The sequence below is a fragment of the Hypanus sabinus genome, chromosome X1 (genome assembly GCF_030144855.1).
Source record: "Hypanus sabinus isolate sHypSab1 chromosome X1, sHypSab1.hap1, whole genome shotgun sequence".
NCBI lineage: Eukaryota > Metazoa > Chordata > Chondrichthyes > Myliobatiformes > Dasyatidae > Hypanus > Hypanus sabinus.
In genome coordinates this window covers 8,219,015-8,240,043 of record NC_082738.1, presented here as the reverse complement: position 1 = coordinate 8,240,043, position 21,029 = coordinate 8,219,015, and the positions used below count along the sequence as shown (strand labels likewise).

At 44.2% G+C, this 21,029-nt stretch overlaps 1 protein-coding gene across 2 annotated transcripts in view; it reads right to left on the bottom strand.

Moving 5' to 3' along the window:
- Nucleotides 1-21,029, bottom strand: part of itgb3b (integrin beta 3b) — a 93,349-nt gene that overhangs the window by 34,175 nt on the left and 38,145 nt on the right. For both annotated transcript variants that reach the window (XM_059955724.1, XM_059955725.1), the window contains 5 exons: nucleotides 20,517-20,679; nucleotides 15,785-15,946; nucleotides 14,949-15,044; nucleotides 3,164-3,253; nucleotides 1,236-1,370 (listed from right to left, as the gene is read on the bottom strand). In XM_059955724.1, coding sequence (XP_059811707.1) covers nucleotides 1,236-1,370; nucleotides 3,164-3,253; nucleotides 14,949-15,044; nucleotides 15,785-15,946; nucleotides 20,517-20,679 — 646 coding nt within the window. The remainder of the gene's footprint in view (nucleotides 1-1,235; nucleotides 1,371-3,163; nucleotides 3,254-14,948; nucleotides 15,045-15,784; nucleotides 15,947-20,516; nucleotides 20,680-21,029) is intronic.

Here is a 21,029-nt window from a genome sequence, read left to right as displayed (position 1 = left end):
TGGATGTGGAGGCTCATGGCGTGTGGTAGGAACTCTATCACTGTTCAGGAGGAAGGAAGATGGAGTGAGCGTGGATGTTCGGGAAATGGAGGAGATGCAGGTGAGGGCAGCACCAATACTTTATGGAGTTGTTGGTTGAACCAAAGCCAACCCCTTAGGCTTAAAAAGTTTGGTACAGTAAGCTCTAAAATATGTTAATACTCATAGAATGTAGGCTGTGTAAACAGCATGCCTTATAATCACATTGGTTTTTTTAAACTTCTTAGACTCATGAGTACTGGTCTAATTAACTTCTTGGAAATGTTGGAAATACTGAAATTATGTCTCAAAGGATTACTTATTGAACACAAATTAAGAGATGAATGCATTTGTTTTCATTGGTATGTTATGTTGGAACTGGTTCAAGTTTGAACTTTGGAATCAAGTCCTGGAAGATAAAGGGTTATAATGTGTTTTTATATAAGATCAGTCAAAAATCAAGTTGTCTCAAAGTATATTCCCCTGAGGTTAAGAATGAGCTTCCCAGGTCTAAGTTTCCTAAAAGAAAAGTTTATAAAATAATTAATGGCTTGGACAGGATAGGCACTTGGAGAAGACCTCTCCCCTGGATAGGGAATGCAGAAGCACTTTAAAGTGGATGTGGGTGAAGAGGAAGTTGGTGGGGGAGCTGGGATGCTGAGGGACCTGAACAGGGAGTCAGGAGTGAGGAGGAAACTGGGAGGGGAGAGAGGATGAAACTGAGGAAGTTGGAGGGGATTCTAGGGCAAATGTAAAAAGGCAAAGTGCAGCTCCTGAACAGTTGGCCTTCAGCTGCCCACCTCAGATGATATGAAGTCATGATTTAAGATGCTGCTGCTCCTACGGGCATCAAAGCCCAGTCCTCTCCAGAAGGACTGAATTAATGACGTTTGGTAATGCAAAGTGCCAGCTTGTACTGAGACATAAATGGGGTGATTAATGCTGAGGATAGTTAACTTGGAAAATAACTTCGGTATTCTGTGATGTTCAGGATTCATTCATGAAGATGTTTCACAAAGGTACATTTGAGCAATAACCTAATGAATAAATCCTAGAGGGTGGTTTTAGGATTCTGGATGTGGCAGCACCTTATCATCACAGTGAGATATCAGTCCCTTTAGATAATCGTCCCTTTAGACATTGAATGCAGGAAAATCATGGGCAGATTTCTTGGCCAGCAAACTATGACCACCTCAGCACAACAACATTGTACTTACTGTGTCTCCAATTTTAAGCCCTGAGCAAAACCCCTGTCCTGGAATAAACTTGTCACTCCCACAGTAAGCATCGAAGGACACCGATAGCTCTTTCGGCACATTCAGAACTTCCAATTCTACCCGGGAACGGATTTGCTAAGGATGAGAAATAAAGAGCATGCAGTTTAGTTTAAATACATGTTCTTCCTAACAGCATATCAGTTGTGCTGAGTTAGTGTCCTATGGTTCTTGCCTCATTCATATTGCTAACTTGGCCAATAGCTGCCTGGTCTGAGGTACTGTGGGCCATGAATTCTTGGTTTGTAGGTCCCTGAACAGTATTCCTTGTCCTACGAGTGCTGGGCCAACAGATCCTTCATTTGCACTTTCCTACCCCATGTTCCCCAGCCTTGTTCTTTCTTCCTTAATTCCTTTCTCCTGCCTTGAACAAGAGTAAAACAAAGACAAGAAAATCTGCAGATGCTGGAAATCCAAGAAACACACACAAAATGCAGGAGAAACTCAGCAGGCCAGGTAGTATCTATAGAAAAGAGTAGACAGTCTAAGTTTCAGACTGAGACCCTTCATCAGGACTGGGGGGAGAAAAAAAGATGAGAAGATAGGATATCTATTTTTCCCAGTCCTGATGAAGGGTCTCGGTCTGAAATTTCAACTGTTTACTCTTTTCAATAGATGTTGCCTGGCCTGCTAAATGCCTTCAGCATTTTGTGTGTGTTGGTTGGACAAGAGTGAAATTATTTCCTATCCTCCAGGCCTTGGTGACTGTTTTCCCATTTCTTTTTTTTTAAACTTTTTTTATTGCATTTTTAAATGGTTACAAAGTATGAAAAAACAATGTATATAACCCTTACCCCCTCCCCTTAACCCCTCCCCCCTAACTGCCCTATAGAAAAAAAAGAGAAAGAAAGAAAGAAAGAATGCCTGGTTGTTGGAAGATCTCCACATGCTCCATGGAATTCGTAATAACTTTAATATGTATATTTATTTCTTTCCCCTAATAACCAATTGTTTCATCTTCAGAGCATCTATATATTTAATCCTGTCTTTTGTAAATAAGGGCTCCAAATTTTCAGAAATGTTTCATATTTATCTCTTAAATTATAAGTAATTTTTTCTAATGGAATACAACCATAGATTTCTTTCTTCCAAGAATCTATACTTAAATGTGTATCCGATTTCCAAGTAACTGCAATAGCTTTTTTGGCTACTGCCAGTGCAATTTTTATAAATTCTTTCTGATACTTATTTAGTTTGAGTTTCGGTTTTATCCCTTCAATATCACCTAGTAAAAATAATATTGGATTATGAGGAAATTGTGTTCCTGTAATTTGTTCCAATAAAAGTCTTAAATTTGTCCAAAAAGGTTGAATTTTAGAGCAAGACCATGTCGAATGTAAAAAAGTACCAGTTTCCTGGTTACATCGGAAACACTGATCCGATAAATTTGAATTTAATTTTTTTATTTTTTGTGGTGTAATATATAATTGATGTAGAAAATTATATTGCACTAATCTTAACCGGACATTTATTGTATTTGTCATACTATCAAGACATAGTCTTGACCAATTTGTTTCTTCAATTTTAATATTCAAATCACTTTCCCATTTTTGTCTTGACTTATGGACTCCTTGTTTAATTACCTGTCTTTGAATCAAATTATACATGCAAGATATAAATGTTTTCCCATTTCTAAATCTTTTTGGGAAGTTCTGGATATCAGATCCTCCACATCTTCTTCCTGCAACCCACAGTGTTGACTATTTGTGATGGAACTGAGCTGGGAAGGAGCAGGAACCAAGTTTGGAACTGGTGTGGAGATCAGAAGTAACAGGTATAGATAATGGGACGAGAACGACAGTTCCTCCAGATGACAATACCATCAGTTTGAACTCTTCCTGAATCAGTCACAGTGTTCAGGCTGTACTTACCTTGTAAGCATCAATAATGAGTTGCAGGACATTGCTTGAATCCCGGAAGACTGTTCCAACGGTGGTGCCCGGAATCATTCGACTGTAATTCTGTGGGAGCAGCAAGATTTGGATATTTAAGACCCAGTTAATCTGATACCTTCATTCCACTGACTATTGATCCAATGATCCAAGCCTATTAAAGCCTCCAACATTATCAGTTTGCTATTTGCTCACCAAACTCCAGGTTGTCCCCTGGATACAACATCTGATTTCAGGACGTTTTAAGGAGCTGTAATGGTAAAATTGTGAATAAATAAACTCTTCTTGGGGTTCCAGCTGATGTTTTGATGACAAATTCTGCCATCTTCATCAGGTATGATGCTTGGGCACGTCTAGTCCGGTGGTATATATACCCCTATCATCCATCCCTCCTGATTGGTTAGTCCTCATCCATTCACGTTTCCACTGTCTCACCTTGTTTACCATCAAATTCCAGTTCTTACTTAGAGCGAGACCATTGTCTTTGTTGAAATTATTTTTCTCTAATTTTACTTCAATGGGTTCCTTCACAAGGTGGTCCCAAAAGCCATTGGTGCAGCACAGTAGGACCATTAGGGGAAAGTGATCATAAAATGATCAAATTCACCCTGAATTTTGAGAAGCTAAAGTGAGATGTATCAGTATTTCAGTGAAGTCAAGGGAGTTACAGAGGCATGAGAGAGGAGCTGGCCAGAATTAATTGGAAAAGAACACTGGCAGGGATGATGGCAGAGCAGCAATGGCTGGAATTTCTGGAAGAAATTTGAAAGGCAAAGGATATAGACACCCCAGAGGAAGAAGTATTCTAAAGGCAAGATGACACAACCGTGGCCAACAAGAAAAGTCAAAGCCAAAGAAGGGGCATATAATGGAGCAAAAATTAATGGGAAGTCAGAGGATTGGGAAGCTTCTAAAAACCTGCAGAAGGCAACTAAAAAGTCATTAAGCAGGTAAGCATGGAATATGAAAGTAAGTTAGCCAATAATATTAAAGAGGATACCAAAGGTTTCTTCAGATACATAAAATGTGAAAGAGAGGTGAGACTGGATATTGGACCACTGGAAAATAATGCTGGAGATGTAGTGATGGGGGACAATGAAATGGCGGACAAATTGAATAAGAATTTTGCATCAGTCTTCACTGTGGAAGACACTAGCAGTATGGTGGAAGTTCCAGGTGTCAGGGGTCATAAGGTGTGTGAAGTTACCATTACTATGGAGAAAGTCCTTGGGAAACTGAAAGGTCTGCATGTAGGTAAGTCACCAGGACGAGATGGTGTACATCCCAGGGTTCTGAAAGAGGTGGCTGAAGAGATTGTGGAGACATTAATAATGATCTTTCAAAAATCATTAGATTCTGGAATTGTTCTGGAAGACTGGAAAATTGCAAGAAAGGAGAGAGGCAGAAGAAATGATATTATAGGCCAGTTAGTCTAGCCCTTAGTGGTTGGGAAGATCTCGGATTCAATTGTTATGGATGTGGTTTTGGGGTACTTGGAGGTACAGGATAAAATAGGTCATAGTCAGCATGGCTTCCTTAAGGGACATTCTTGTCTGACGTAGGTAGGAAAAGGGAGGAGGTCCTGGAATCAGACTACAGGGAGATAGGAAGGAAGTTGAGAAGCAGGACCACAAAGGTAGTAATCTTGGGAATACTGCCTGTGCCACACAACAGTGAGTATAGGAATAGAGTGAGGTGGAGGATGAATGTGTGGCTGAGGGATTGGAGCAGGGGGCAGGGATTCAGATTTCTGCATCATTGGGACCTCTTTTGGGGCAGGTGTGACCTGTACAAAAAGGACGGGTTGCACTTGAATCCGACGTGGAACAATATCCTGGCAGGGAAGGTTTGCTAAGGCAATTGGGGAGAGTTTAAACTAGAATTGCAGAGGGGTGGGAACCGAACTTAAGAGATGGAGGAAGAGGTGGTTGGTTCACAAATAGAGAAAGCTTGTAGATAGTGCGAGAAGTAGGATAGACAGGTGATAGAGAAGGGATGCGCTCAGACTGATGGTTTGAGATGTGTCTATTTTAATGCAAGGAGTATCATGAACAAAGCGGATGAGCTTAGAGCATGGATCAGGGGCAGGAATGGCTACTTAGAGTGCCAGGCTTTAGATGTTTCAGAAAGGACAGGGAGGGAGGCAAAAGAGGTGGGGGCGTGGCACTGCTGATCAGAGATAGCGTCATGGCTGCAGAAAAGGAGGAAGTCATGGGGGGATTGTCGATGGATTCTCTGTGGGTGGAAGTTAGGAACAGGAAGTAGTCAATAACTCTACTGGGTGTTTTTATAGATGACGCAATAGTAACCGGGACAGGTTGGGAGACAGATTCTCCAATGGTGCAATAATAACAGGGTTGTTGTGGTGGGAGATTTTAATTTTCCAAATATTGATTGGCATCTCTCTAGAGCAAGGAGTTTAGATGGGGTGGAGTTTGTTAGGTGTGTTCAGGAAGGCTTCTTGACACAATATGTAGATAAGCCTACAAGAGGAGAGGCTGTACTTGATCTGGTATTGGGAAATGAACCTGGTCACGTGTCAGGTCTCTCAGTGGGAGAGCATTTTGGAGATAGTGATCACAATTCTATCTCCTTTACTATAGCATTGGAAAGGGATAGAAACAGACAAGTTAGCAAAGCGTTTAGTTGGAGTAAGGGGAAATATGAAGCTATCAGGCAGGAACTTGGAAGGATTAATTGGGAACAGATGTTCTCAGGAAAATGTACAGCAGAAATGTGGCAAATGCTCAGGAGATATTTGTGTTTTGTTCTGCATTGGTATGTTCCAATGAGACAGGGAAAGGATAGTGGGGTACAGGAACTGTGGTGTACAAAGGCTGTTGAAAATCTAGTCAAGAAAAGAAAAGTTTACGAAAAGTTCAAAAAACTAGGTAATGATAGAGAGCTAGAAGACTATAAGGCTAGCAGGAAGGAGCTTAAGAATGAAATTCGGAGAGCCAGAAGGGGCCATGAGAAGCCCTTGGCAGACAGGAGTAAGGAAAACCCCAAGGCATTCTACAAGTATGTGAAGAGCAAGAGGATAAGGCGTGAGAGAATAGGACCAATCAAATGTGACAGTAGAAAAGTGTGTAAGGAACCAGAGGAGGGAGCAGAGGTACTTAATGAATAACTTGCTTCAGTCTTCACGACGGAAAAGGATCTTGGCGATTGTAGGGATGACTTACAGTGGACTGAAAAGCTTGAACATATAGATATTAAGAAAGAGGATGTGCTGGAGCTTTTGGAAAGCATCAAATTGGATAAGTCACTGGGACTGAGCAAGATATACCCCAGGCTACTGTGGAAGGTGAGGGAGGAGATTGCTGAGCCTCTGGCAATGATCTTTGCATCATCAATGGGGATGGGAGAGGTTCCGGAGGATTGGAGATTTGCAGATGTTGTTCCCTTATTCAAGAAAGGGAGTAGAAATAGCCCATGAAATTATAGACCAGTGAGTCTTACTTCACTGGTTGGTAAGTTGATGGAGAAGATCCTGAGAGGCAGGATTTATGAACATTTGGAGGGGCATAATATGATTAGGAATAGTCAGCATGGCTTTGTCAAAGGCTGGCCGTGCCTTACAAGCCTGATTGAATTTTCTGAGGATGTGACTTAAAACATCGATGAAGGCAGAGCTGTAGATGTAGTGTGTATGGATTTCAGCAAGGCATTTGGGTCATATTCTGCATGGAGGTCGGTGTGCATCAGGGATCTGTTCTGGGACCCCTTCTCTTTGTGATTTTTATAAATGACCTGGATGAGGAAGTGGAGGGATGGGTTCGTGAATTTGCTGATGACACAAAGGTTGGGGGTGTTGTGGACAGTATGGAGGGCTGTCAGAGGTTACAGCGGGACATTGATAGGATGCAAAACTGGGCTGAGAAGTGGCAGATGGAGTTCGACCCAGATAGGTGTGAGGTGGTTCATTTTGGTAGGTCAAATATGATGGCAGAATATAGCATAATTGGTTAGACTCTTGATCAGAGCGATCCTGGGGTCTGAGTCTATAGGACACTCAAAGCTGCTGCGCAGATTGACTCTGTGGTTAAGAAGGCATATGGTGTATTGGCCTTCATCAACTGTAGGATTGAGTTTAAGAGCCGAGAGGTAATGTTATAGCTATATAGGACCCTGCTCAGACCCCACTTGGTGCTCAGTTCTGGTCACCAAGGATATGAAAACTATAGAAAGGGTGCAGAGGAGATTTACAAGGATGTTGCCTGGATTGGGGAGCATGGCTTATGAGAATAGATTGAGTGAACTTGGCCTTTTCTCCTTGGAGCGACGGAGGATGAGAGGTGACCTGATAGAGGAATACAAGATAATGAGAGGCACTGATTATGTGGATAGTCAGAGGATTTTTCCCAGGGCTGAAATGGCTAACACGAGAGGGCACAGTTTTAAGGTGCTTGGAAGCAGGTACAGAGGAGATGTCAGGGGTAAGTTTTTTACTCAGAGAGTGGTGAGTGCGTGGAATGGGCTGCTGACGGCGGTGATGGAGGCAGATACAATAGGGTCTTTTAAGAGACTCCTGGATAGGTACATGGAACTTAGTAAGATAGAGGGCTATGGGTAATCCTAAGTAATTTCTCAGGTAAGTACATGTTTGGCACATCTTTGTGGGCCGAAGGGCTTGTATTGTGCTGTAGGTTTTCTCTGTTTCTAAATCTTTGGAAATCTTGGAATTCTTTGAAGAAATAACAAGCAGGATAGACAAAGGAGAATCATTTGATGTTATGTGCTTGGATATAACAAGCTACGAGCTTGTGGTATTACAGGAAAGATTCTAGCATGGTTAAAACAGTGGCTGATCGGAAGGAGGGAAAGAGTGGGAATGAAGGGAGCCTTTCCTTGTTGGCTGCTGGTGACTAGTGGTGTTTCACAGGAGTCTGTGTTGGGACTGATTCTTTTTGCATTATATGTTAATGATTTGGATGGTGGAATTGTTGGTTTTGTTGCAAAGTCTGCAGTTTATTTGAAGATAGGTGGAGGGCCAGGTAGTTTTGAGGAACTAGGGAGGCTGCAGAAGGAGTTTGACAGATTAGGAGAATGGTTAAAGAAATGACAGATGGGATAGAGTGTCAGGAAGTGAATGTCCATGCACTTTGGTAGAAGAAATGGAAGGGCTTTCTATTTTCTAAATGGAGAGAGAATACAAAAAAAGAGGCGCAAAGGGACTTGGAAATCCTTGTGCAGGATTCCCTAAGGGTAATTTGCAGATTAAGTCTGCGGTGAGGAAGACAAATGCAATTTTAGCATTTATATCAAGAGGACTAGAATATAAAAAGCAAGGATGTAATTTTGAGACTTTATAAAAGTGAGGCCCCTCTTGGTGCATTGTGAGCAGTTTTAGGCCCCTTATCTTAGAAAGGATGTGCTAAAACTGGAAAGGGTTCAAAGGAGGTTCATGAAAATGATTCCAGGTTTGAATGGCTTGTCAAATGAAAAGTGTTTGATGGCTCTGGGCCTGAATTCACCAGAATTTGGAAGAATGAGGGGTGACCTCATTGAAACCTATTGAATGGTGAAAGACCTTGATATGGAGAGGATGGTGGGAGAGTCCAAGAGCAGAGGACACAGCCTCAGAAGAAAGGGGTGTCATTTTAGAAATGAGACAAGAATGAATTTCTTCAGCCAGAGAGTGGTGACTCTGTGGAATTCATTGCCACAGGCAGCTGTGTAGGCCAAATCATTATGCATATTTAAGACCGAGGTTGATAGATTCTTGATTGCTCAGGGCATGAAGGGATACAGGGGGAAGGCCAGAGACTGGGGCTGAGAAGAATATTGCATCAGTCATGATGAAAAGTTGGAGCAGACTCGATGGGCCAAAAGGCCTAATGCTGTTCCTAAGGTCTTATTATGGTCTTCTGGTCTCTATTTTCTGAGGAGGCTGGGAAGGGCTAGACAATGCACAGCAGAGGGCATCCTAACAAGCTGCTTCATTCCATTGTACAGAAACTGCAATGTGGCAGACAGGAAGTTTCTACAACGGGTAGTCAAAACTACCCAAAGCAACATTGGCACCAGCCTGCCCGCCAGTAACATCATGAAGGATCCCACCCACCCTTGTCAGGGACTGTTTGTCCCGCTCCCATCAGGGAGGAGGCTACGTAGCATCCATGCCAGGACCACCAGACTCAAAACTGTTACTTTCCCCAAGCAGTGAGACTGAACAACACCTCCTCCCACTAACCCACCCCTCCACACCCCCAACCGCCACTACTTTAGCATTTCCTGTCAGTCACCTTGTATACAGACACTCCTGTGCCTAATGTCACTTTATAGACATAAAATCAATCTATCTTATGTATTTATATTTATTGTGCTATTTTATTATTGTGTTCCTCATCTTTTGCTGTTTTTTTTTGTGCTGCATTGCATCCAGACTAGCAATTATTTTGTTCTCCTTTGTACTCGTGTACTGGAAATGACATTAAACACTTTGAATCTTGGTTGCTGCTGAGCTTTGAGTGAGCCAAAGGACTAGGTGACATGGTGGTATGGCTTGTAGAGCTGCAGCCTCCCAGGTTCAATCCTGACCTGTGGTGCTGTCTGTGTGGAGTCTGCACGTTCTCCCTGTGACTGCAAGTGTTTCCTAGGGATACACTGGTTTCTCCCATGCCAAAGACTTGTGGACTGATAGGCCACTGCACCTTGACCCTAGTGTGCAGGTGCATCACGGAAACTGGCAGGAGTTGATGGAAAGATTAATAAATGGTATTAATGTAGGTTTAATATATATGGTCAGCACAGACTTGATGGGCTGAAGAACCGGTTTTCATGTTGCATAGTGTATAAAATTGTTCCAGACAAGTTAAGTTATGGCCCCCAGGGATGTAAGTGTCCCTCTAATACAGGGGTTCCCAACCTGGGGTCCACGAACCCCTGCTTAATGGTATTGGTTCATGGCATAAGAAAGGTTGGGAACTCCTGCTCCAATAATTCCCATTTCAGGTTCTTGAGATTTCCAAGAACACTCTCAGCATTGGATTTTCAAGGGCCTAGAGACAAATTGAAACAGTACATAAATTGACAGGCCAACTTCTGCTCCTATATTTTCTGGTCTTATGATATTATTAATTTCACCCAGTCTGAGGTGTAATCCTCCCAACATAGTTAAACTCATTGGAAACTACAAAGGTTCCTGAAGTAAGGAAATGTCTGTAAACATTCACAACTTTGAAAAAGAATCCAGTGCTCTCCCAGCATGTATGATAAATAAACTCTCTGGCTTCCAGCCAGGTACAGGCTTCGATTATAAGGGTTCTTTTACCTCAAGCTCGCTAATCAATTCTGGCTCATTGCACGACATCCAATCCAGAATAGCTGATCCCCTAGTGGGTCAACCACGAGCTACTCTAAAAAGCCATCTTGTAGGCATTCTAGAAATTCCCCGTCTTAGAATCAAGCATCAACCTGATTTTCCCAATTTACCTGCATATTGAAATCCCCCATGAATTTGGCATGCATTTTTGATCTCCCATTGTAATTTGTAGACCTTGTCGTTACTACTGTTTGGGGATCTGTGTACAACTCCCATCAGGATCTTTTTACCCTTGAAGTTCCTTAGCTATATCCACGAGTCAACACCTTCTGACACCATGTCACCTCTTTCTAATGATTTGATTTCACTTTTTACCAACAGAGCAATGCCACACTTCTGCCTTACTGCCAATCCTTTTGATACAATGTGCATCCTTTGACATTCAACTCCCAGCTATAATCCTCTTTCAGCCATGATTCTGTAATGCCCACAACATCATACCTGCCAATCTGCAACTGTGCTCCAAGTTCATCTACCTTATTCCGTATACTGCACGCAGTCAAATATAGCACCTTAGGTCCTGCATTCACCCTTTTTGATTTTGTCTGCCTCTAATGTTGCAACTCATCCTGTTGATTGTAATTTTGCCCTATCAATAGCCTCTCCTAACTACACATTGCCTCTGTTTGTAAACCTCGTACCTCATCCTCAACACTATCACTCTGGTCCACACTCCTCCCCTGCCAAATTAGTTTAAACCCACCAAAACAACTCTAGCTAACCTGCCCCCAAGAATATTGAACCCCTTCGGATTCAGGTGTAGCCTGTCCCTTTTGGAGAGTTCATACCGTCTCCCAATGATCCATAATTCCGAACCTCGGCACCCTGCACCTGTTCCTCAGCCACGGATTCATCTGCCAAATCATCCTAACCTTCAATGTCACATGGCACAGGTGGCAATCCAGAGATTACTACCTTGGAGGTCCTCTTTCCCAGCTTTCTACATGGACCCCTAAAATTCCTCTTCAGGACCTTTTGACCTTGTCTATATAGAATATAGAACATAGAAACCTACAGCACATTACAGGCTCTTCGGCCCACAATGTTGTGCCGACCATGTAACCTACCCATGTCATTGGTGCCAATATGTACTAACACACCTGGCTGCTCACCCTTGCCCTTGAGATTGCCATGGACATGATCTAAGACATCCCTGCCACCAGGTGGGTGTCTGTATCGCGCCCAAAGAACCTTGTCTCTGTTCCTCTGACTGAGGAATCTCCTATCAACAGTACAGTCCTCTTCACCTCTCTGCTCTTCTGAGTCACAGCACCAGACTCAGTGCCAGAGAGCTGGGAACTGTGGCTCTCCCAGGTAGGTCCTCCCCCTCAATAGTACCTAAAGTTGTACACTTATTATTGAGGGGAACAGCCACAGGTGTACACTGGCTGTGCATTTCCCCTCCTTCTCCTGCCAGTCACCCAGTTAACTGTCTCCTGCACCCTCCCTGTTGCTCCTATCCATCACCTCCTCATTCTCCCGTATGAGTCAAAGGTCATCGAGCTGCAGCTCCAGTTCCATAATACGTTCCCTCAGGAGCTGCAGCTCGGTGCCCCTGGTGCAGATGTGTTTATCTGGGAGACTGGATGGGGAATGAACAAATAAGAACAGAGTGAGAATAGCTTCCAAGATATTCAACATCACCTAAAACGAATCTGGCCTAAACCTGATGAGCCAGAGCCACTCCAGATTAATGGACACTCTGCTTATTCTTATTGGCCCTTTCTAGTCAATCCCCCTTGCTGATTGGTCACTCCTCAACTCAGAGAAACTGTGGAGAAATTTGGCCTTTGAAATTTTGATTGTCCTCCTGATTAAAAGGTAACTCTTTTTACGCAGTCCTGACACAGATTGTCCAACTCAGAGAAAACTGGTGCAAAGTAGAGGCATTGGTGAGCTTTCTTGACTGTGTAGAATGCCTGGGGCCATGAGAGGTTGTGTGAGATGCTTTGCCGCCGATGTAAAGATGGGTTTGAGTGGCGTGAGTTCTCCTGAAGTTGATAACCGGTATCTCCTTAGTCTTGTTGGCGTTGAGGAAGCAGTTGTTTGCCTGGCACTAGACCTCAAGCTCTTCCACCTCCTCTTTGTAGGCCATTTCATTGTTGTCCGTGGTGAGCCCCACCTCTGCTGTGTCATCGGCAAACTTGACAATGTGATTATTTGTGTGTTTGGCCGCGCAGTCACGTGTGATCAGAGTGTGAGCAGTGGGCTCAGCACACAGCCATGGGGATGCACCCATATTGAAAGTGATGGGGAGAGCGGAACAGTTGTGTATCCTGACTCTCTGAGGTCTGTCGGTTAGGAACACCTAGTTGCACCGTGATGTGTTTAGACCGCGAAGTAGGAGTTTGTTTACTAACATCTGTGGGACAATAGTTTTTGTATGCCAGAATGAAATCCAGAAACAGCATTCTGACACGTGTCCTTCTTTTTCTGGGTGTCAGGTTCAGGTGCATGACAAATACTCTGGTATCTGTGGTAGAGCGGTTCTGTCAGTAATAGCCATTCAAGGTAATTCCTGATGATTGGTGTCAGTGCTACCAGGTGGTAGTCATTCAGTTGTGAAGGTGTAGAGTACTTGGTACCAGGATGATGGTGGCTGATTTGAAGCATATGGGGACAGCAGCCTGGATGAGTGAAATGTTGAAGATGTCCATGAAGGTGTCAGTGAGCTGGTGTGCACACTCCCTGAGTACTCGGCCTGGGATGTTGACTGGCCCAGCTGCCTTAAGGAGATTGACTCTCTGCAGAGTCCTTCATATATCTGCTGTTGTAGACAGCAGCTACTCACCTGGGAGTGGGGCGGTTTTCATGCCTTGAGGTGTGCATAAAAGTTATTTAGATTGTCGGGGAGGGAGGTGTCACAGGTACAGTCAATGCTGTTTTTCCTTGCACAGTCAGTAATGATCTTGATGACCAACCACATACATTGGGAATCATTATCGGACAGGTGTACCTGAATTTTTGAGTGTAAGCTGTCCTTACCCTCTTGATTCCTAAGATGAGGTTTCTCCTGGCTGTTCTGTCACCAGACTTGAAGGCAACTTCCTGGGCTTTTAGTAGGAAGTGCAAATCTGCGTTCAGCTAGGACTTTGGGCTAGGCCATGAGATGACTGTTCTTGAGGTACCAGCATCATTTACACACTTGTTGATATAGCCAGTGACAGAGGAGTCATATTTCTCAAGGTCTGTATCTACTCCATCCTTAAACATCTGCCAGTTAGTCCATTCAAAACAGCCCTGAAGCTTAGAGATGGCTTCATTTAGACCATACAGTGATGGTCCTCTTGAATGGTTTCTCCATCTTCAGCAGCGGTCAGTATGCTGGGATTAACATTATGGAGATGTGGTCAGAGAGACCAAGATGAGAGTCTGAGATTGCTTTTTGAGTACCATGTCTGTTTGTATAAACATGGTTCAGTCTGTTTGTTCCTCTCATGACTATGGTGACACATTGGTCTCTTGCAAATATGAAGAAATTGTTCAGATGGTTGTTTTGCAAAGAGCTGATAATACTGTAAAGCTCTCCCAGTGTGTCTTTGGCAATCATGCTCAGGAGAATGTAAACAGCAATGATGAATACAAGAGTAAACTTTCTGAACTGGTCATGTGGCCAGCAGTGGTTAATTGCACACGCACACCGAGGGCAGCTTTAGCTGAAAAGCTGAGGGCGGCTTCAGCTTTATCCATAGATGGAACTTACATAGTTTCTTGACAGGGAGTCTCAGGACACTGGTGAGACTCAAGAATTTTTATCCAAGGATAGTAAATAGCGAATTAATGACTGTGTGAATGGAAGAATCTGGGGAGAGCTGATGAGAAAGGAGGGAGAATGAAATGGGATTAGTGAACGATGAGTGTAAATGGTCAGAAGGGAATGGTCTACCAAAAGATCTGTTTCCATGCTCTACAGTTTTAAACCAGGATAGACCAAGGTGACAAGATAAAACTGGGCCAATTTACACATTGGGCTTGAGGACACAAGAGACTGCAGATGCTGGAATCTGCAGCGACACACAAGGAACTGGAAGAACTCAGCAGGTCAGACAGCATCTGTGGAGGGAAATGGACAATCGACATCTTGGGTCAGGATCCTTCTCTCATTAACTTTCAATTCTCTGGCTCCAACCATTGGTGGGTCAGTCTAGGTGAGGAGTTCTGACCTGAAACATTGACTGTTTCCCTCCACAGATGCCATCTGGCTTGCTGAGTTCCTCCAGGGCCTTTTGTGTTGTTACAAAGTAGGTTTGCTTGGATTCCTTGAGAGTTGGAATTCATTTCAGTGCTAGCTGCTCCTCTGATCTGTCAGCTTTTCATTCTGTGGTAGGAAACAGGTAGTGAACCCATTAAGAAGCCTATGATATAGTCATAGCTCCACAAACTCAAGGTGTGTTGTCTCTGGCTTATATGAAGCTCTTTCAGCTCTCTGATGCCTACCTGGTATATTTCGGTGACTTGATCGGTTACAGCAAAGATGAGGTTGATGTTATTTTCTGTGAGCTTTTCAGTCAGCAGAGCAAGTGATGGGTAATCCTGCAAAATAAACAGGGAGAACAGAAGTAAAAGACTGTGCCTTTGAAACTCTGCTAAAGTTAACATTTAGTGCTGCCTTCATTATAATTTAATCTTCATATCAAGCTCATTTTGGAATTGCTGAGTGTTTCCAGCAGTTTCTGTATTATTTTGTATTTCCAGCATCTGCAGTTCTTTTGATGTGTACTTACAGTGCAGAAACTGACCACCCTCAGACAAAAATTGCAATAGGAAACGAGGAACATATTTCCACGCCGGCTGAGCCTGTTCAGGGACAGGCACTTTGGCCCCACTCATCTATGCCAACTAAGATTCCTACCTACCTTAATCCCCTTTGTCTGCACGTGGTCCACATCCCTCCAAATATTTCCTATTTATGTACGTGTCCAAGTAATTTTAAAACATTGTAATTGAACCTGTCAATACCACCACTCTGTGTGAAAAACTTACCCTTCAGGTCCCCATTAAATCTCCCCTTTTAATTTAAGACACCCTATTCTGGGAAAAAGATGGTGGCAACCTGTCTTGTCCCTGCCTTCTCATGATTTTATACCCCCCCCGTTACTATCTATACTCCATTGCTCCAGAGAGAACAGTACCAGCCTATCCAGTCTCTCCATATACTTTAAGCCCGCCAGCCACGCAACATTCCTGCCAATCTTTTCAGCATCCCTCAAGCCTGGGTGACTTTACGTCCCATCGTGTCACACCACCAGAGTCACGTTCCTCTGCCAACGTACCTGGGTCATTGAGGCCTCGTACTCATGGTTTTGACCCATGTGGCACTGCCCATCATTGGGTTGCACGATACCAGCCAGCCTGGCATCCAGAGCCAAGTGCGAGGTGGCGTCAGTGACAAACACCAGCATGTGGGTGGCCTCTTGGCGCCAGCCAATCTCCTCCTGCAGCAAAGGAGAGGTATGTTAGAGCTTTCCAAAGGAATATTGGGCGAAACTCTGCAAACAAAATGCCTTCGCTGTTTTATACTCCAGTCCTGATGAAGATAGATACTTTATTAATCCAAAAAGGAAGTTACAGTGTCACACTAGCATTACAGTGCACAGATATACAAATATTAGATTAGAAGTAGAAAGAATTAAAAATAAGATACCAGGAACAGTCTGACAGGAGGGGTTCATCACTTCCCTGGCTATAGGTTGACTTATTATGGAGCCTAATGGCCGAGGGCAAGAATGACCTCATATCGTGCTCTTTGGAGCAGTGCAGTTGTCTCAGTCTGTTACTAAAAGTGCTCCTCTGTTCAGCCAAGGTGGCATGCAGAGCAAACACGAGGAAATCTGCAGATGCTGGAAATTCAAACAATAACACACAAAATGCTGGTGGAACACAGCAGGACAGGCAGCATCTATAGGGAGAAACACTGTTGACGTTTCGGGCCGAGACCCTTCGTCAGGACTAACTGAAAGAAAAGATAGTAAGAGATTTGAGAGGGGGAGGGGGAAATGCGAAATGATAGGAGAAGACTGGAGGGGGTGGGATGAAGCTAAGAGCTGGAAAGGTGATTGGCGAAAGTGATACAGAGCTGGAGAAGGGAAAGGATCATGGGACGGGAGACCTCAGGAGAAAGAAAGGAGGGGGGGAGCACCAGAGGGAGATGGAGAACAGGCAACTAAATATGTCAGGGATGGGGTAAGAAGGGGAGGAGGGGCATTAACGGAAGTTAGAGAAATCAATGTTCATGCCATCAGGTTGGAGGCTACCCAGACGGAATACAACGTGTTGTTCCTCCAACCTGAGTTTGGATTCATTTTGACAGTAGAGGCGGCCATGAATAGACATATCAGAATGGGAATGGGACGTGGAATTAAAACGTGTGGCCACTAGGAGATCCTGCTTTTTCTCTGTATTGGTGTTCCACTCAAGTTTGTCATCCAGGTGCACACCCATGTACTTGTAGGTCCTCACCACATCCTCGTTCTCACCATCAATAGTAACAGAAAGCAGTGTAGACTTAGTCTTCCTAAAGTCGATCAGCATTTCCTTTGTCTTACTAATGTTGAGCTACAGATGATTCAGAATTGCACCATCTGTTAAAGTCCTCCACCAGGGTCTTGTATTCATTCTCCCGTCCTCCCTTTATACACCCAACTATTGCTGAGTCATCAGAGAATTTCTGCAGATGACATGACTCAGAATTGTGCCTAAAGTCCGAGGTATACAGAGAAAGCAGGGTCTTGGCCCTGAACCATCAACTATACTTTTTCTATGGATGCAGCCTGGCCTGCGGAGTTCCTTCAGCATTTTGTGTGTGTGTTGCTTGAGTTTCCAACGTCTGCAGATTTCCTCTTGCTTGCTTTCACTGTTCCATTTTAGCAGATTCTGGATACATTGTAGTTGTAAAAATAAAACTCACAAAGCAAAATGGTAACTACAAAATGACATGCTACCATCCAAACTGAACCAGTTCAAAGTACATTTATTATCACAGTATATATACATTATACAACCTACTCTAAGATCTATCTAACCCTTCTCCTACATAGCCCTCCATTTCTTTTTTCATGCATGTACCTATCTAAGAGTCTTTTAAATGTCCTTTAAATATGTGCCTCTACCTCTACCAACTCTGGCAACTGCCACTCTGTTTGAAAATCTGACTTCTGACATCCCCCCCCTCCTATATTTTCCTCCAATCACCTTGAACTCTCGTACTACTCTCGTAGTAGCCATTTCTGCCCTGAGAAAAAGTCTCTAGCTGTCTACTTGATCTATGCCTCTTATCTTGTACACTTCTTATCCTCCTTTGCTCCAAAGAGAAATTCCCTTTCCTCATAAGACGTGCTTTCTAATGCAGGCAGCACTCTGGTAAATAGAACAGAGGACACAGAAACATAGAAACCCTACAGCACAATACAGGCCCTTCAGCCCACAATGCTGTGCCAAACATGTCTTTACCTTAGAAATTACCTAGGGTTACCCATCGTTGTCTGAACCCTTTGTGCCTAGGTGGCACATGGAGCCTCAGGGTTACCCACAGCCCTCTAATTTTCTAAGCTCCATATACCTATCCAGGAGTCTCTTAAAAGACCCTATCATATCCACCTCTACCACCGTTGCCGGCAGCCCATTCCATGCATGCACCTCTCTCTGTGTAAAAAACATACCCCTGACATCTCCTCTGTACCTACTCCCCAGCACCTTAAAACTGTGTCCTCTCATGCTAGCCATTTCAGCCCTGGGAAAAAGCCTCTGACTATCCACACGATCAATGCCTCTCATCATCTTATACACCCCTATCGGGTCACCTCTCATCCTCTGTCGCTCCAAGGAGAAAAGGCTGAGTTCACTCAACCTATTCTCATAAGGCATGCTCCCCAATCCAGGCAACATCCTTGTAAATCTCCTCTGCACCCTTTTTATGGTTTCCACATCCTTCCTGTAGTGAGGTGACCAGGACTGAGCACAGTACTCCAAGTGGGGTCTGACCAGGGTCCTACAGAGCTGCAACATTACCTCTTGGCTCCTAAACTCAATCCCACAGATATTGGGTGGAGTATAAAAACACCCAGTAGAGTTATTGACCCTTTCCTGTTCATAACTTCCACCCACAGAGACTCAGTAGACAATCCCTCCATGACTTCCTCTTTTTCTGCAGCTGTGACACTGTCTCTGATCAACAGTGCCATGCCTCACCTCTTTTGCCTCCCTCCCTGTCCTTTCTGAAACATCTGAAGCCTGGCACTTGAAGTAACCATTCCTGCCCCTGAGCCATCCAAGTCTCTGTAATGGCCATGACATCATAGGTTCAAGTACTGATTCACACTCTAAGCTCATCTGCTTTGTTCATGATATTCCTTGCATTAAAATAGACACATGTCAAACCAGTCTGAGCGCATCCCTTCTCTATCACCTGCCTATCTTCCCTTTTCCACTGTCTCCAAGCTTTCTCTATTTGTGAGCCAACAGCCCCTTCCTCCGTTACTTCAGTTTGGTTCCCACCTGCCAGCAATTCTAGTTTAAACTCTCCCCAGTAGCCTTTTCAAACTTCCCTGCCAGGATATTGGTCCCCTGGGATTCAAGTGCAACCCGTCCTTTTCATACAGGTCACTCCTGCCCCAAAGGAAGTCCCAATGATCCAGAAGTCTGAATCCCTGCCCCCTGTTCCAATCCCTGTCACGTATTTACCTCCACCTCACTCTATTCCTATCCTCACTGTCATGTGGCACAGGCAGTAATCCCGAGATTACTACCTTTGCGGTCCTGCTTCTCAACTTCCTTCCTAACTCCCTGTAGTCTGTTTTCAGGACCTCCTCCCTTTTCCTACCTATGTCATTGGAACCAACATGTACTACAACCTCTGGCTGTTCACCTTCCCACTTCAGGATTATGTGGACGCGATCTGAAATGTCCCAGACCCTGGCACCTGGGAGGCAAACTACCATCCGTGTTTCTTTCCTGCATCCACAGAATTATCTGTCTGACCCCCTGACTATAGAGTCCCCTATCACTGCTGCCTTCCTCTTCCTTTCCCAACCCTTCTGAGCTACAGGGCCAGACTCCGTGCCAGAGGCATGGCCACTGTTGCTTCCCTCAGGTAGGTTGACCCCCCCCCCCCCCAACAGGAGTACTTATTGTTAAGGGGGACAGCCACTAGGGTACTCTCTTGTATCTGCCTCTTGTCCTTTCCTCTCTTGTCTATACCCACTTATCTGTCTCCCGAGGCCTCAGTGTGACTACCTGCCTATAGCTCCTCTCTATCACCTCCTCACTCTCCCTGACCAGACGAAGGTCATTGAGCTGCATTTCCAGTTCCCTAACCCGGTCCCTAAGGAGCTGCAGCTTGAAGCACCTGGCGCAGATGTGGCCGTCCGGGAGGCTGGGAGTCTCCAGGCCTTCCCACATCTGACACCAAGCACAGACCACCGGCCTCACACACATTCTTCCTGTCTGTATTCTACACAGTTAACCTACCTCGCCTCGACCCATCATTACCAAAGCCCCATTGAGCCAAAGCCTTCCTGTTCCTTCGCCTGCTCTATAAAGCTGTCTCTGTTTAAACTCTTGTCACTGTTCTCACTGGCTGACGTCCACGCGCTTGTGCAGTCGTGCCCCGATCTCCTTTGCACCCTCTCTAAAACTCTCACATCCTTCCTATAATGAGGTAACCAGAACTGAACACAATATTTTCACACTTCCTCCACATTTGAAAGACGTTGCAGTTGATTGAGTGCTGTAATTTACCCTGCATACTGGTGAGTAGCAAGCAGGTGGATAGCTGGGCATGTGAGAGAATACTTACTTTATAGAAGAATGGATGGAGTGAGGGATTTGTTGGGATTATGGTGGGATTACCATGTGAGCTGACATGGATTCAATGGACCAACTGAACTTCTCCTCTATTTTAAGGAAGTATGATATCTACTTCCAGAGACTTGTAGGTGTCGGTGCTTCACTACATCGTGCACTTCTTTGAAAGTTCCAAATGTACGGGGAGAATCTTGTTCCACTCACCTTGCACACCGAGACCTGGAGCACGGCATCCATTCCACCCTCAGGTGTGTCACGGTTCCGTGAAACCTGCTGTTTGGTCACTTCTTCATTAAACCTGCTCACCTCTTCTGTGAGTTTCAAGACATTTTTAAATCCAAACAGAGGGATGCATGTACTTCCGAGACTAGAAAACCAAATTCAGAATCATCTCAATGAGTTTGGATCACAACTTAAACTCAGAATTAGAGTGTAGGAGCAGGCTTATACACCTCTTGCCCAAACCTGCTCTTTGAATAATGCACCCCTCTCTTTCTCACCAGCTCTGCATATCCTTCAACTTAAAGTCAATATCCAAATGCTTTTTACAAAATATTACTGAGTCTGAGTCTGCCTGTCTGTTTTTCTGTGTGTCCCTCTGATGCACTATCAATAACTCCAAAAGACTGGAAGTAGAGTAAATACTGAAAGGCTTTTATTAGCAGTAAAATGGAGCACGTCCATGCTGGATGACTGTGGGAGCAGCAGTGACACAAT